General features: G+C 48.9%; 1 protein-coding gene across 1 annotated transcript in view; it reads right to left on the bottom strand.

Moving 5' to 3' along the window:
* Window positions 1–121: 121 nt before the first annotated feature.
* GPR39 (G protein-coupled receptor 39) overlaps window positions 122–16,628 on the bottom strand; it is a 90,824-nt gene continuing 74,317 nt past the window's right edge. The window contains exon 2 of the mRNA XM_077449774.1: window positions 122–2,172. Coding sequence (XP_077305900.1) covers window positions 1,688–2,172 — 485 coding nt within the window. The 3' untranslated portion in view covers window positions 122–1,687. The remainder of the gene's footprint in view (window positions 2,173–16,628) is intronic.

Here is a 16,628-nt window from a genome sequence, read left to right as displayed (position 1 = left end):
AATGGCCTCCTCTATGATTCCCTGCATCGTGTCCCCCTCTATGATTCCCTGCATCGTGTCCCCCTCTATGATTCCCGGCATCGTGTCCTTCTCTATGATTCCCTGCATTATGTCCTCTATGTTTCTTTTAATTCGTTTTTATTCAAAAAGTGAAACAAACATACAACCAGTATACGTTGATTGTTTTTACAAAATACAGATGTAGGTGGCCATTGTACAAAGTAAAATCTAACATGCTCTTCTCACCAGCGACGTTCGCAAGGGCTGTTGAAACAGGTGACATTGAATAAATAACCCATCAGGTAGTGAAAATGAACAGAAACGCATTAGTCCTTTGACTTCAGAACCAAGGGGAACAGTTAGGAAAATATCACAAGAAAGTCATTGGACATATTAGCAAGCAAAGCTACAGTAAGGCCCAGATCTGATTGCCAATGTACGATCGATTGGGAGATATAAACACTTGTCTGTGGTCACCTATAGGTAAGTGAGGATAAGAAAAGCTAATAAAAAAGGAAAGGCCCGGCCCAAACCTAGCTGAGGGAGCCTGACATTATCCATCAAGAAAAAAAAGGTAGAAAGAAACAAAAAAAGGAAAGAAAGAAAAAAACAAGGGAAAGAGGAGAGAGAGAAAGGAGAGGAATAAAATGATAAGTGAAGAGAGAAAGGAGAAGGTAAAGGGATAGACCCCAGAGACCCCGGCTGACTGTAGCAGAATCATGTCCTCTATGTTTAAGCCAAATTATACCCTCATTTATGTTTCTCTACACCGTGTCCTCCATTATCTTTCCTCTACACCGTGTCCTCCTCTATCTTTCCTCTACACCGTGTCCTCCTCTATCTTTCCTCCTCATTGTGACCTCCTCGATGTTCCCTCTATATCGTGTCCTCCTTTATGTTCCCCCTACATTGTGTTCCCTGATATGTTTCCACTACATTGTGTCCTCTGTTTCCTCTACATTGTGTCCTCCTCTATGTCTCCTCTACATCTTGTCCTCCTCTATGTTCCCTCTACATCATGTCCTCCTCTATGTTTCCTCTACATCGCGCTCTCCTCTATGTTCCCTCTACATCGCGTCCTCCTCTATGTTCCCTCTACATCGTGCCCTCCTCTATGTTCCCTCTACATCGCGTCCTCCTCTATGTTCCCTCTACATCGTGCCCTCCTCTATGTTCCCTCTACATCGTGCCCTCCTCTATGTTCCCTCTACATCGCGTCCTCCTCTATGTTCCCTCTACATCGCGCCCTCCTCTATGTTCCCTCTACATCGCGTCCTCCTCTATGTTCCCTCTACATCGCGTCCTCCTCTATGTTCCCTCTACATCTTGTCCTCCTCTATGTTTCCTCTACATCGCGTCCTCCTCTATGTTCCCTCTACATCGCGTCCTCCTCTATGTTCCCTCTACATCGCGTCCTCCTCTATGTTCCCTCTACATCGCGTCCTCCTCTATGTTCCCTCTACATCGTGTCCTCCTCCATGTTTTTTCGAAATCCTGTTCTACTGTCTGTTTCCTGGTTTTCTTGCCCCCCATATATCGCCTGTAGCTTGTTCTCTTCTGTATTTTTCTAGATGATATGTTCTGACCTGCTTTCAAAGACTTCACTGATTTTTGTTCTGCTGCTATTACATATATAGAAAACGTTCTGTTAATAAAAGCACAATGAGTTCCTTCCACACGGCTGGGCTTAGATCTCACTTTCACACAGGCCGTTTCTGACAGATGTCTCTGGTTTTATCTCCATTGGAAGCTCCTGAGGTTTCGGGGTGTTCGGCCTCCTCTCGGGCTCACTCTGAAAAGTACTAAAGGAATGTTTCTTGGTAAACCTAGAGGAGTGGTTACGTTTTAAAGACATTAATGGACGCTTATAGTTGGTGCTGCTGGCAGCAGAGTTTAGGTGGACTCTCCGGAGCCTCTCTTTGTTTGCATGCTCCAGAGTAAGGCGACAACAAAGGACTTGTAGAAAAACATGTCGGAACTGCTTTGAAGAGATGTTATATAAAAGAGGGTTCACCACTGAGCTGAGGTAGAAGAAGGTGTCAGCAATTGGGAGCAAAGTCATGTAGATACGGAAGTAGGAGATGGACCATTCCTGCTTTGGCGTGCTTGCAGCCATAATGCGAAGGGCTTGGTTGGGCATCCAGCAAACGGCGAGGGTCAGGACAATAAGACCTGAGAAAAGGAGACAAAAAGACATTGGGAGATGAGGGCACATCTGGGGCTATTTATATCACACACCTTATGGACATGGTTTCCCTTTGAAGAAAGTGACAATGAATGATCATAGGCAACGCAGTCAGGAGGCTTTGTACAATGTCACCTTGGCCGTGGCATTATTTAAACAGGCAAAGCCAGTAATAGCATAGAAGGTAGCATTAAACTAAGTTGTAGATGGAATAGATTCCTAGAATTATGTTTATTGATCTGCATCGCTCTGCTGGTTCCTTCATTGCACGAGGCTCAGCAGACAATGCACCTTCGTTCTGTCCTAGTATCCATACAAGTAAATCTTGATATTGATCATTTCTCCGAGAAGCCCAATAAAGCACGTTCAGCTATAAGTAAAAATGATAACACCGATTTTTCTTAAAGTAAACCTGTCAAGCCTTTTAAACATATAAAACTAACATTCCTGCCCAAAAGCAGGTAACATGAGGGGCCTTCTATTCCTATTAGCAGGTAACATGAGGGGCCTTCTATTCCTATTAGCAGGTAACATGAGGGGCCTTCTATTCCTATTAGCAGGTAACATGAGGGGCCTTCTATTCCTATTAGCAGGGAAAGGCTTTTTCGCTGCATCTCTGTGATTTTATTTTTCTGTGTTTGTGGGGTTTCTGGGTATAGCCCTGTCAAGGTGCCACCCCCTCCATTCAGTGAGCCACCCCCTCCATTCCTCAATATCCATTAGCCCTTGTACACACGGTCGGAGATTCCGACGGAATGTTTCCTATCGGACCGTTTTGTCGGATAATCCGACTGTGTGTGGTCTCCATCGGACTGTTTCCGTCGGAGTATCTAAGTTTTCCAACTTGTCCGTAAAATTTTCCGTCAAAATGCTTCGATCGGACATACTCCGATCATGTGTAGCCTACTCCGACGGACAAAGTGCCACGCATGCTCAGATCAAATTCTTAGACCAAAGCTATTGGCTACTAGCCTGAACGTAGTCCCGTCGTAACGAAATAACGTCATCACGTTATGTACAATCGGATTTTCCCACAACTTTGTCAGACCGTGTGTATGCAACAGTTTCTGACAAAATCCGTCGTACAAAATCCAACGGATTTGGTTGTCAAAATGTCCGACCGCCGTGTGCACAAGGGCTGAGAGTCCATCTTATTGAGCATGATTGAGGCATCTGGCTGTGGTTTCTCCAACTGCACATGCTCAGATGGCCATTTATATGGAGACCACACTCCCTATCAGGGGCATAACTGTGGTTCTGAGGGTCCCGAAACACTCTGGGTGCTCCCAGGCACCTACAATAAACTGTTATAGGGTACGTATAATACAGTACCATGATAAAATGTAGGTGGTGTTTTACATTGCCCGCTTAAAGTGGTTGTAAACCCTTACAAACCACTTTGACCTACAGGTAAGCCTAGATTAAGGCTTATCTGTAGGTCCAAGCAATATCTCCTAAACCTATATGGTTTAGGAGATATTTGCCCGAGACAGCGGCGCGCAGGTGCACTGAGCGCGGCATTCTCAGCGACGGAGCTGCCGCGCGTGTCGGCTACCGTGTGCATGCGCGGGAGTGACGTCATCGTGGCTTCGCCGAATGACAGCGGCGGAGCTGCGAGACCCCACCGAGAAGATGGATGCGCCGGACTACAGGGGACAGCGGCGACTTCGCTGGCTCCTGTGTCAGGTAAGTGACACATAATGGGCTACTATGCGATGCGATGCGATGCATAGTAGTCCATTATGCTTTGCCTTTGCAGGGAATAAAAGAGGAAGTAAACTCATCAGGGTTTACTTCCTCTTTAATTCACTTGTAGGGCCCCTGCCCCAGTCAGGGGTGTCTCTCCATAGGGTTCGGGTGTATGCCTATAAGTAGATCCAAAGTCTGCACTGTTCCTTTCGGGTATCCTGTGCCCTAGTCCATCTCTCCCAAGAGTCTTTCCAATTTAATAAGACTTCCAGGTGGGAAGGTGGTACTACACATTCGTATAAAAAGAATTCCTTTTGGATCGGATCTGTAATGTGTAAATGATAAGACAAGGCTACACATAGAAACCAATGTATTGTACTCCTTAAAAAATAATAATTATTTAAAATATTGTAACAAAAGCATAATGTACCAAAAATATTAATGTTCCTTAATTTCTTAATTATTGGAGATGAATTTGTTTAGTCAAAAGAAGTATACATAGGGGTTGATTTACTAAAGGCAAAAATACTGTGGAAGTGCAATTGCTCCAAAGCTTAATAAATGAGGTAAAGCTTCACTTCGCAAATAATACCCAATCACGAGCAAGGAAAATAAGAGAACATCATTTTTGCTTGCGCATGTTTGGATGATGGAAGTCAGCAGAGCTTCTGCTCCTTTACTAAGCTATAGAGCAGGGGTCTTCAAACTTTCTAAACAAAGGGCCAGTTGACTGTCCTTCAGACTTTAGGGGGGCCGGACTGTGGCCAATGGGAGTAGAAGAGGTCCCAACTTCAGTGTGAAAAAATAATGCCCTATCGTTGGTGTCGTTGGAAGGAATTGTACCCCATTGTTGGTGTCATTGGGAGGAATTGTACCCCATTGTTGGTGTCGTTGGAAGGAATTGTACCCCATCATTGGTGTCATTGGGAGGAATTGTACCCTGGCGTCAATGCTGGTACTCAACAAAATTACCAAATATATAGCAGGCTGTCCCACTGACAATGTGATTCTGGAGGGGGATTTTAACAGCCCTCCCTGTCCCAAGTTGGATAGACTGACACCGGACACGGCTGTGGAGTCCCCCCTTTCTAAATGGGCCTCCGCATTCGGTCTCACGGATGTCTGGGGCTGGAGGAATCCCCTTCTAAGAGCATACACCTGCCAATCGGCTTCCTATAGGGCTATGTCTCATATCGATCTGATGTTTGCTACTGGTTCCATCCTTGCCAAGGTACAGGAAATATCGCATTTGCCTAGGGGTATATCAGACCACTCCCCGCTCCTGCTGCGCTTAAATGTGACTCCAGCTCCCACCGACTGCCTGTGGCGCTGGGTCTCTGATGACCGTATAGTCCCGGGTGCGGAGCTGGCTATGCAAGAATTTTGGGTTACCAACCCACCTGCCACGACCCCTGCTTCTAGCTGGGAGATTTTCAAGTATCATGCTAGGGAGCACTACCAGATGGCAATTAGTCGCACCAGACCGGAGAGGCACTGCTTCAGGCTGAAAGTAGGGCAACCACTTTAGAAGCCCAGTTCTCTGCGAATAGAGATGAGATCCTTAGAGCGGACCTACAGTGTGCCATACATGAAGTGGCTCTTTCGGGTAGCGGCAACAAAGAAACTGTTGCTGCACCAAGCGTAGCGTATATTTGAGCAGGGGGAGCGGACCGGGAGACTCCTGGCATGGTGTCTAGGGAGAAGTCAGCAACGACCTCCATTGTTAATATCAGAGATGCCTCGAGATCCCAGAGACATAAGAAGTCGTTTTACGAGGATCTGTACACCTCCAAGGTAGGCTATTCTGAAGATGAACTCTCTGCTTACATGGAAAATATTGAGTTGCCCTCCCTGTCGGAGGTGGCCAGGCGGGGTCTCGATGCTCCGCTCACCCGGAAAGAGCTTCAAACTGCCATTGGGTCCCTCCAGTCAGGGAAGACCCCTGGAGACGATGGGTTCCCAGTAGAATTTTACAAGGCCCACGCTGAAACCCTTGCTGCTAGGCTGCTTGAGGTGCTCTTTGCCTCCTTTGATTCGGCTTCCTTGCCCCCCTCCATGTCTAGAGCGGCGATTGTGGTAGTCCCTATGCCTGGCAAGGATCCTGAGCTTTGCTCCTCTTACAGGCCCATCTCGGTCCTTAACGTGGACGCGAAAATCCTTGCGAAAGGCTTTGGCGACCCGCCTCAGCGCAGTTATCCTGTCCCTTGTACACAGAGATCAGACTGGCTTCATGCCAGGCAGGGGGACTGCTTACTGTGATTGCGAGCCCGGCTGCAGACGGGGAGGCCTACGTCGTGGCCTCCCTGGATGCGAAAAAGGCCTTTGACTGGAGTGGGAATATCTCTGGCTTGTGTTGCGCAAATTTGATATAGAACCTAATTTTATATCATGGCTGTGACTGCTGTACTCTACGGCTAGAGTTCGCACTAATGGTGTCCTATCGGTCTCCTTTCCCCTCCACCGGGGGGCACTAGACAAGGCTGCCCTCTTTCCCCAACTCTGTTTGCTTTGGCTATAGAGCCACTGGTGGTGCTGCTCAGGGCTGCGGAGGAGGTGGAGGCCATTCCGTTCCCTCCCTTAACTGAAAAAGTCTCATTATATGCGGACGATATGCTCCTCCGCGATGCCAGACAATCCCTGAGTGCGGACCTGGCCATTATTGATGGATTTGGGGTGTTCTCAGGGATTGGGGTGAACTGGAATAAGTCACTCCTGTTTTCCCTGACGGATACACCGCTGCCAACGGACCCTCCCCCTCCCCTGAAAAGTGTAATGCCGCGTACACACGATCGGAATTCCGGCCAGAAAAAGACAGATGAGAGCTTTTCATCGGAAAATGCGATCATGTGTACGCTCCATCGAAATTTAGCTGTCCGAATTTCCGACCAGCCAAAAATTGATAGCATATTCTCAATTTTCACGACGGAAAAACTTTCTATCGGTAATTCCGATCACGTGTACGCAATTCCAACACGCCAAAAATCACGCAATGCTCAGATTCAACTACGAGATGGAAGCTATTGGCTACTGGCTATTGAACTTCCTTTTTCTAGTCCCGTCGTACGTGTTGTACATCACCGCGTTATAAACAATCGGAATTTGATGTGACCGCGTGTACGCGGCATCACACGATTTAAATACTTAGGAATCCAAGTCCAACATAAATTGGATCTCTACCTGAATGATGATATTCACCCTATCCTGCAGCAGTTCACCCAACGCTGCTCGGTGTGGAAAACACTTCCACTGACTCCGGTGGGAAGGGTAAATCTAATCAAAATGTCCTTCCTCCCTAAGTTTTTATATGCCTTTCGCCATACCCCATTCCAAATACCTTCTTTGCTAAACTAGATCGGGCTGTCACCTCCTTTGTATGGGCGGGAGCAACACCTAGAGTAGCTAGACACACGTTACAGCTGCCGCTTACAGAGGGAAGGCCGCTCATCGCCAAACTTTAGGAAATGGGCGCCGGTGATGGTTTCGGTGTGCTGGTGGTTTGCCCAAGACAAAAACAACCCAGCGGTCAATTTGGAAGCAGCAATCCTAGGCTTGTATTCAGAACGTAGTAATTTAGTGTATAGAGGCCCGAGATATAGCCCCGGGTCACCGCACCTATGAAGGCGACGGTGAAGGTCTGGAAACAAGTATCCCTTTATTTCCTTAGCGGACACGCTGTGTCCCAATATACTCCGCTATGGGGTAACCCCACAATGACGCACTTCCAATCTGTTCCTGACCCTCAGGTCTGGGTCAGATACGAATTCCGGACATTGTGCCACATATATACTGAGGGACGTCTTCTCTCGTTTGCTGAGTTAAAGCGTAAGTATAAACTACCCCCTTGGATGTTCTTCTGGTACATGCAGCTTTGGCATGCTGCCCGAGCACAATTTCCTGATGGGATAGACCGGGTCGTCCACTCGGTTGAATCCCTGCTCGTGGCCGCTAATATAGACCGCACGCTGTCATCCATCTATGTTAGACTTACATGTAAGGACTCCTCTAGAATGGTTCCACTATTCACTAAATGGCAAATGGACATACCAGCCTTGACCGAGGAGGACTGGTCGGAGGGCCTGCAGCAATGTATTCCCCTTATGATCTCGGCCAGAGATAGATTTGTGCAGTTGAAATTTTTGCATAGAGTCTATTATACCCCGCATAGGCTGTCCATCATCTACCCTGGAGTTGAAGACACGTGCCCCAAATGCAGGCAGTCGGTGGGAACCTTTTTCCATGTGGTCTGGTCGTGTCCGGTCCTCCAGACCTACTGGAGCGCAGTGGTGGCTGATATAAATATGGTGGCAGGCTTGCACCTGACTATTGACCCACTTGTCTCCCTCTTGGGCGTCACAGACAACCTGGCCACTACCAAACACACAAAGCTGTTCGTATTTTATGCTGCATACTATGCCAGGAAAGAAATTTTGCTCAGGTGGAAGCTCCTGGACCCCCCCGTCAGTGACAGCATGGCGTGCCTTAATAAATGCAGTATTAATGTTGTATAAATTTACCTATATGGGCCGTAGCTGTCCCCAAAAGTTTGACAAGATATGGAGGAATTGGATGGAGGCTAGACACCTTACGGTATGATCAGAGAGGGGGTCTCTCCCTAAGGTCTTTCCGGCTTGATGACGGTTAGGTAGTTTATATCCCTACCTATGGGAGCTATAGGAATATGGAGCTGGCTTGGAATCCATTGAGCTAAACAGGCTAGCCCCCTTCTCCCCTCCGGACCCCGTCCCACCTGCTCTCCCTTTCTCCCCTTCCGCACGGGGCCTCAGCTGGTGTCTGTATGATTGTTCCGCTGGGGGTCTTACAGGACTGGTGCCCACCCCCCAATCCCCCTCGTCCCCTCCCCCCACCTATCCCTACTCCCTTCCCCTCCCTACTGCTCAGCTCTAAATCTATCCTAATTACGAAAGTTGGTCTTTTTAGGTGTGGGTTACACTGACATGCAATATTTGTAGACAGACTCAGCCTAGGGAAATGGTCCTGAAATGGTTAAAGCTGGAGGGCATATAAGTCAGGATGCATGGACTACGTAATGTGTGCTCAAGTGACACATGTTCTGTTTAACCTGTTCCACTGTGTTTCTGGCTATGTTTTATGCTTTGTATTCTCAAGTACAATGTTCAATTGACTAAACATTCCTTATGTTAAAAAAAAATAAAAAATAAAAGACCTGAGGATCATGTCCTGGGTGTCAGAGTCTAGGAGCACTCAGTAGAAGACCTTTGGAATGTTCCTTGGGTGTCAGGGGCTAGGGGTACTCAGTAGAAGACCTGGGGAACATGCCCTGGATATCAGGGTCTAAGGGCACTCAGAAGACCTGGTGAACATGTCTTGAGTGTCAAGGTTTGGGGGTACTCAATAGAAGACCTGGGGATCGTGTCCTGGTTGTCAGCATCAAGGGGCACTCAGTAGAAGACCTGTGGCACATTCCCTCAGTGTCAGGGTCTAGGAATAGTCATTATAAGACCTGAGAAAGGTGTCCTGGGTGTCGGGGGCTCGGGGCACTCAGTAGAAGACCTGAGGAATGTTCCTTGGGTGTCAGGGGCTAGGGGTACCCAGTAGAAGACCCGGAGAACATGTCTTGAGTGTCAAGGTTTGGGGGCACTCAATAGAAGACCTGGGGATCGTGTCCTGGTTGTCAGCATCAAGGGGCACTTAGTAGAAGACCTATGGCACATGCCCTCAGTGTCAGGGTGTAGGAATAGTCATTATAATACCTGAGGAAGGTATCCTGGGTGTCGGGGGCTCGGGGCACTCAGTAGAAGACCTGGGGCACGGGCTCTCATGTCAGGGTCTAGGAATAGTCATTAGAAGACCTGGGGCACATGCCCTCAGTGTCAGGGTCTAGGAATAGTCATTAGAAGACCTGGTGGCACATGCCCCGAGTGCCAAGGTCATGCAACACCCCCACACTGCAGATTAAGTGAGACAAACCTTCATTTAGGGAATGTCTGTAAAAACACAAATAGTTTGGTTCAGTAAAACGGTTCACAGAAGAGGGTTGTATGGCTAATAATTCGAATGGCAGCCACCTTACTGACCATAGATGAATAGAATTTGGAATGAAAATTGGAAAAGTCGTAGAACATTCTCGAGACATTTGAATGTCATTTCAAAGATTTTGTTTTCTTTTATTGGTTGATTTTGGAATAAAAGGATTTACCGAATGAAAACCACATACAGTTTTAGAAATTTGTTTGAGAAAATGTTTCCATCCTGCTCCTTCACATCTGATTGTCACTGCAGTGGAATGGGCATGGGTTTGACCCACTTATGATTAGAAAACCAAACATTCTTTTCTTAAGGCCCCGTCCACATCTGGGGATTTGGCATCGCAGGCGGCATTACTGCATCTCTGCCTGTGATTCTAAATCGCACAGCAATAGTGGCAAAAACGCACCACGCATGTTTGGGTACCATTTATTTTTAATGGCACCCCAAACACAATGAGGTTTTGCCGCAATTTTTGAGCGTTAAATCACGTGACAATCGTGGCATTCCACAGCTTGTCCCCCAAAATAGAGTATGACATCAGCTTCTTTTGGACGACAAGCTGTGCCCAATGTTTGCTGCGATTGCCGCGTGATAATTGCATTACATTAAAAATGAATGGCACCCAAACAGGTATGGTGCATTTTCCACTATTGCAGTGCAATTTGGAATTACGGGCAGAATCTCAGTGAATCTGCCCCCGATCATCATCAGATGTGAATGGGGCCTAAGAATTTTCGTTCAAAATTCTACCCATTTATGGCCAAGCTACATTCTTAAAAGTGATATGTGACCGAAATTGCTGTGGCCTGACTATAGACATTCCATTATTCACAAGCAGCAATTGAGTTTACAAAGTAAGCCCCACTGACCTCCGTAACTGCAGGTACTGTTAAGAAATTCATCCTTGAATTTAATTACTGATGTGCTAAAATGGCAGCTCCTCCCCGTTAGACCCCTTTCCCATGGCTCTTCCAATCAGATACATATTTTCTGGTGGATCTGAACAGAATCTCCATTAATCTAATCTATGGGCAGGTGAGCGTGTATGGGTTGCTTCTGGTTACAGCCAATTAACGAGTCTGTCAACGTCTGAAAAGGTTTCATTCAATTTCTCGTTTTGTCAGACATAAATGTGACGGATCAGAAGTAAAAGGATTTAAACGAGTGCCTGTCCATTTCTGCCCGCCCATAGACTTAACATGGGGCCATCATGGCCATTTGTGAACAGCCCAATCAGGATCTGACCTCATCATGGCCGTCTGTGAATAGCCCAATCAGGATATGACCTCATCATGGCCGTCTGTGAATAGCCCAATCAGGATATGACCTCATCATGGCCGTCTGTGAACCATCCCATTAGGATATGACCCCATCATGGCCGTCTGTGAATAGCCCAATCAGGATATGACCTCATCATGGCCGTCTGTGAAGAGCTCCATCAGAATATGACCTCATCATGGCCATCTGTGAACAGCCCAATCAGGATATGACCCCATCATGGCCGTCTGTGAAGAGCTCCATCAGGATATGACCCCATCATGGCTGTCTGTGAAGAGCTCCATCAGGATATGACCCCATCATGGCTGTCTGTGAAGAGCGCCATCAGGATGTGACCCCATCATGGCCGTCTGTGAAGAGCTCCATCAGGATGTGACCCCATCATGGCCGTCTGTGAAGAGCTCCATCAGGATATGACCCCATCATGGCCATCTGTGAACAGCCCAATCAGGATATGACCCCATCATGGCCGTCTGTGAAGAGCTCCATCAGGATATGACCCCATCATGGCCGTCTGTGAAGAGCTCCATCAGGATATGACCCCATCATGGCCGTCTATGAAGAGCTCCATCAGGATATGACCCCATCATGGCCATCTGTGAAGAGCTCCATCAGGATATGACCCCATCATGGCTGTCTGTGAAGAGCTCCATCAGGATGTGACCCCATCATGGCCATCTGTGAAGAGCTCCATCAGGATGTGACCCCATCATGGCCGTCTGTGAAGAGCTCCATCAGGATATGACCCCATCATGGCCGTCTGTGAAGAGCTCCATCAGGATGTGACCCCATCATGGCCGTCTGTGAAGAGCTCCATCAGGATGTGACCCCATCATGGCCATCTGTGAAGAGCTCCATCAGGATGTGACCCCATCATGGCCATCTGTGAAGAGCTCCATCAGGATATGACCCCATCATGGCTGTCTGTGAAGAGCTCCATCAGGATATGACCCCATCATGGCTGTCTGTGAAGAGCTCCATCAGGATGTGACCCCATCATGGCCGTCTGTGAAGAGCTCCATCAGGATATGACCCCATCATGGCCATCTGTGAAGAGCTCCATCAGGATATGACCCCATCATGGCCATCTGTGAAGAGCTCCATCAGGATATGACCCCATCATGGCCATCTGTGAAGAGCTCCATCAGGATGTGACCCCATCATGGCCGTCTGTGAAGAGCTCCATCAGGATATGACCCCATCATGGCCATCTGTGAAGAGCTCCATCAGGATATGACCCCATCATGGCCGTCTGTGAAGAGCTCCATTAGGATATGACCCCATCATGGCCGTCTGTGAAGAGCTCCATCAGGATATTACCCCATCATGGCCGTCTGTGAACCATCCCATCAGGATATGACCCCATCATGGCCGTCTGTGAAGAGCTCCATCAGGATATGACCCTATCATGGCCGTCTGTGAACCATCCCATCAGGATATGACCCCATCATGGCCGTCTGTGAACCATCCCATCAGGATATGACCCCATCATGGCCGTCTGTGAAGAGCTCCATCAGGATATGACCCCATCATGGCCGTCTGTGAAGAGCTCCATCAGGATATGACCCCATCATGGCCGTCTGTGAACCATCCCATCAGGATATGACCCCATCATGGCCGTCTGTGAACAACCCCATCAGGATATGACCCCATCATGGCCGTCTGTGAACAGTACTATCAGGATATGACCTCATGGTGGCCGTCTGTGAACAGTACTATCAGGATATGACCTCATGGTGGCCGTCTGTGAACAGTACTATCAGGATATGACCTCATGGTGGCCGTCTGTGAACAGTACTATCAGGATATGACCTCATGGTGGCCGTCTGTGAACAGTACTATCAGGATATGATCTCATGGTGGCCGTCTGTGAACAGTACTATCAGGATATGATCTCATGGTGGCCGTCTGTGAACAGTACTATCAGGATATGATCTCATGGTGGCCGTCTGTGAACAGTACTATCAGGATATGACACGCAGTCTATTCATACAAAGAATTACAATCTAGAAGCGCACATTGCTAAGATTGTTCACATGAAGCTCACAGTCAGAGCTCCCAGAACAGCTAGATACACGTGTGAAGGACGCAGGTATAATTTGTTGTACCCAGAATAATGTTATGATCCTCTTCACATCGGGGGGATTGAGGAGATCTTCACATCGGGGGGGATTGAGGAGATCTTCACATCGAGGGGGATTGAGGAGATCTTCACATCGGGGGGATTGAGGAGATCTTCACATCGGGGGATTGAGGAGATCTTCACATCGGGGGGGATTGAGGAGATCTTCACATCGGGGGGGATTGAAGAGATCTTCACATCGGGGGGATTGAGGAGATCTTCACATCGGGGGGATTGAAGAGATCTTCACATCGGGGGGGGATTGAGGAGATCTTCACATCGGGGGATTGAGGAGATCTTTACATCGGGGGATTGAGGAGATCTTCACATCGGGGGGGGATTGAGGAGATCTTCACATCAGGGGATTGAGGAGATCTTCACATCGGGGGATTGAGGAGATCTTCACATCGGGGGGGATTGAGGAGATCTCCACATCGGGGGGATTGAAGAGATCTTCACATCGGGGGGGGATTGAAGAGATCTTCACATCGGGGGGATTGAGGAGATCTTCACATCGGGGGGATTGAAGAGATCTTCACATCGGGGGGGGATTGAGGAGATCTTCACATCGGGGGGATTGAGAAGATCTTCACATCGGGGGGATTTACTAAGAGGAGGATCTCAGGATGGTGGTCTTATAGTCAGTCAGTTCTTTAGTAAATCCTCCCCATGGTGTGCTTTGGTTCCATAATCGGGGGATGGTCCGGCACAGATTGGCAGAAGATTTCCAGATTTCTGGTGATTTCTCTTGCATGATTGGAGGTTCTTCTGGTAACCGATCGTTTCTTCAACAGAACCCGATCCGAGGACCTATCCCGGGCTCTGCGGTTCTCCTGCTTCTGGTTCCATGTTACGTTGATCCATTGGCTCCATTTCTTTCGGCATTAATTACACAAAACAAGGATGTGGATGGAGAGTTGTGACTTCACTTGTGGCATGCTTGTTCCGTTTCGGCTCCCAGCTTTCTTTCGGCGGGGGTGGGGGTGGGGGTGGGGAGGTCGGTGGTCTGACATTCGGTGTAGAGCGAATATCTACAGGTAGCTGAAGGACGAAGCATCGAATCTCCGTGTTACACAATTAGTGGGATCCATTTCTTCCCATGTTTGCGGCTTTATGAAGTGATTGTAAACCACAAAGTCTCCGGGGATTCGGCAGCCGAGTCAATGATTTGTTTTCTCCTCGTGCAGCATCTGGATATTGAGATCAAACGCGTTGAAGGATCTGTCCGTAAATAACAACATTTATCTCTTCAGGGAAGAAGGGAATAGAGAGAGCTTATCGCAATCCCTGCGTCCGCCTGGAAATTCACCGTCTGTACGGCACACAGACTCCACCGCGGCGGAGGGATTAAGCCGGGGAAATGGCGCTTTACACGACCTGCGGCAGATTTTCAGGGAAATATTCGATTTCTATGACGAGAAGCAGAAATTCAGAACTAGAATTAGCAGAACGATGAGATACTAATAATAAATATCTGACCCCTCCGGACATATACCACACATTTCCTTCACCGAGGGGCAGCGCTGCCTCTGCGCATGTTTGGGCAAACAAGACGGAAGGTCGCCATTTTTTTTGTTAGTTACCAGAATGCATTGCTCATAGACTGAACCTTCTAGGACCCGGCTCTATCACTAGGGCCCAAACAGGACGGTAATACCCTATAGGACCCGGCTCCATCACTAGAGCCCAAACGGGACGGTGATACCCTCTAGGACCCGGCTCCATCACTAGGGCCCAAACCAGGCACACATCCAGCTCAAACAGGACGGTGATACACTCTAGGACCCGGCTCTATCACTAGGGCCCAAACCAGGCACACATCCAGCTCAAACAGGACGGTGATACACTCTAGGACCCGGCTCTATCACTAGAGCCCAAACCAGACAGTGATACCCTCTAGGACCCGGCTCCATCACTAGAGCCCAAACAGGACGGTGATACCCTCTAGGACCCGGCTCCATCACTAGAGCCCAAACAGGACGGTGATACCCTCTAGGACCCGGCTCTATCACTAGAGCCCAAACCAGACAGTGATACCCTCTAGGACCCGGCTCCATCACTAGAGCCCAAACAGGACAGTGATACCCTCTAGGACCCGGCTCCATCACTAGAGCCCAAACAGGACGGTGATACCCTCTAGGACCCGGCTCCATCACTAGGGCCCAAACCAGGCACACATCCAGCTCAAACAGGACGGTGATACACTCTAGGACCCGGCTCTATCACTAGGGCCCAAACCAGACAGTGATACCCTCTAGGACCCGGCTCCATCACTAGAGCCCAAACAGGACGGTGATACCCTCTAGGACCCGGCTCCATCACTAGGGCCCAAACCAGGCACACATCCAGCTCAAACAGGACGGTGATACACTATAGGACCCGGCTCTATCACTAGGGCCCAAACCAGACAGTGATACCCTCTAGGACCCGGCTCCATCACTAGAGCCCAAACAGGACGGTGATACCCTCTAGGACCCGGCTCCATCACTAGGGCCCAAACCAGGCACACATCCAGCTCAAACAGGACGGTGATACACTCTAGGACCCGGCTATATCACTAGGGCCCAAACCAGGCACACATCCAGCTCAAACAGGACGGTGATACACTCTAGGACCCGGCTCTATCACTAGAGCCCAAACCAGACAGTGATACCCTCTAGGACCCGGCTCCATCACTAGAGCCCAAACAGGACGGTGATACCCTCTAGGACCCGGCTCCATCACTAGAGCCCAAACAGGACGGTGATACCCTCTAGGACCCGGCTCTATCACTAGAGCCCAAACCAGACAGTGATACCCTCTAGGACCCGGCTCCATCACTAGAGCCCAAACAGGACAGTGATACCCTCTAGGACCCGGCTCCATCACTAGAGCCCAAACAGGACGGTGATACCCTCTAGGACCCGGCTCCATCACTAGGGCCCAAACCAGGCACACATCCAGCTCAAACAGGACGGTGATACACTCTAGGACCCGGCTCTATCACTAGGGCCCAAACCAGACAGTGATACCCTCTAGGACCCGGCTCCATCACTAGAGCCCAAACAGGACGGTGATACCCTCTAGGACCCGGCTCCATCACTAGGGCCCAAACCAGGCACACATCCAGCTCAAACAGGACGGTGATACACTATAGGACCCGGCTCTATCACTAGGGCCCAAACCAGACAGTGATACCCTCTAGGACCCGGCTCCATCACTAGAGCCCAAACAGGACGGTGATACCCTCTAGGACCCGGCTCCATCACTAGGGCCCAAACCAGGCACACATCCAGCTCAAACAGGACGGTGATACACTCTAGGACCCGGCTCTATCACTAGGGCCCAAATCAGACGGTGATACCC

This window comes from Lithobates pipiens, unplaced genomic scaffold, assembly GCF_037356315.1.
Source record: "Lithobates pipiens isolate NorthernLeopardFrog02 unplaced genomic scaffold, aLitPip1_a1.2 Scaffold_22, whole genome shotgun sequence".
NCBI classification, from domain to species: domain Eukaryota; kingdom Metazoa; phylum Chordata; class Amphibia; order Anura; family Ranidae; genus Lithobates; species Lithobates pipiens.
Note: the sequence above shows the minus strand (reverse complement) of the source record. Positions and strands in the feature narration are given on the sequence as shown.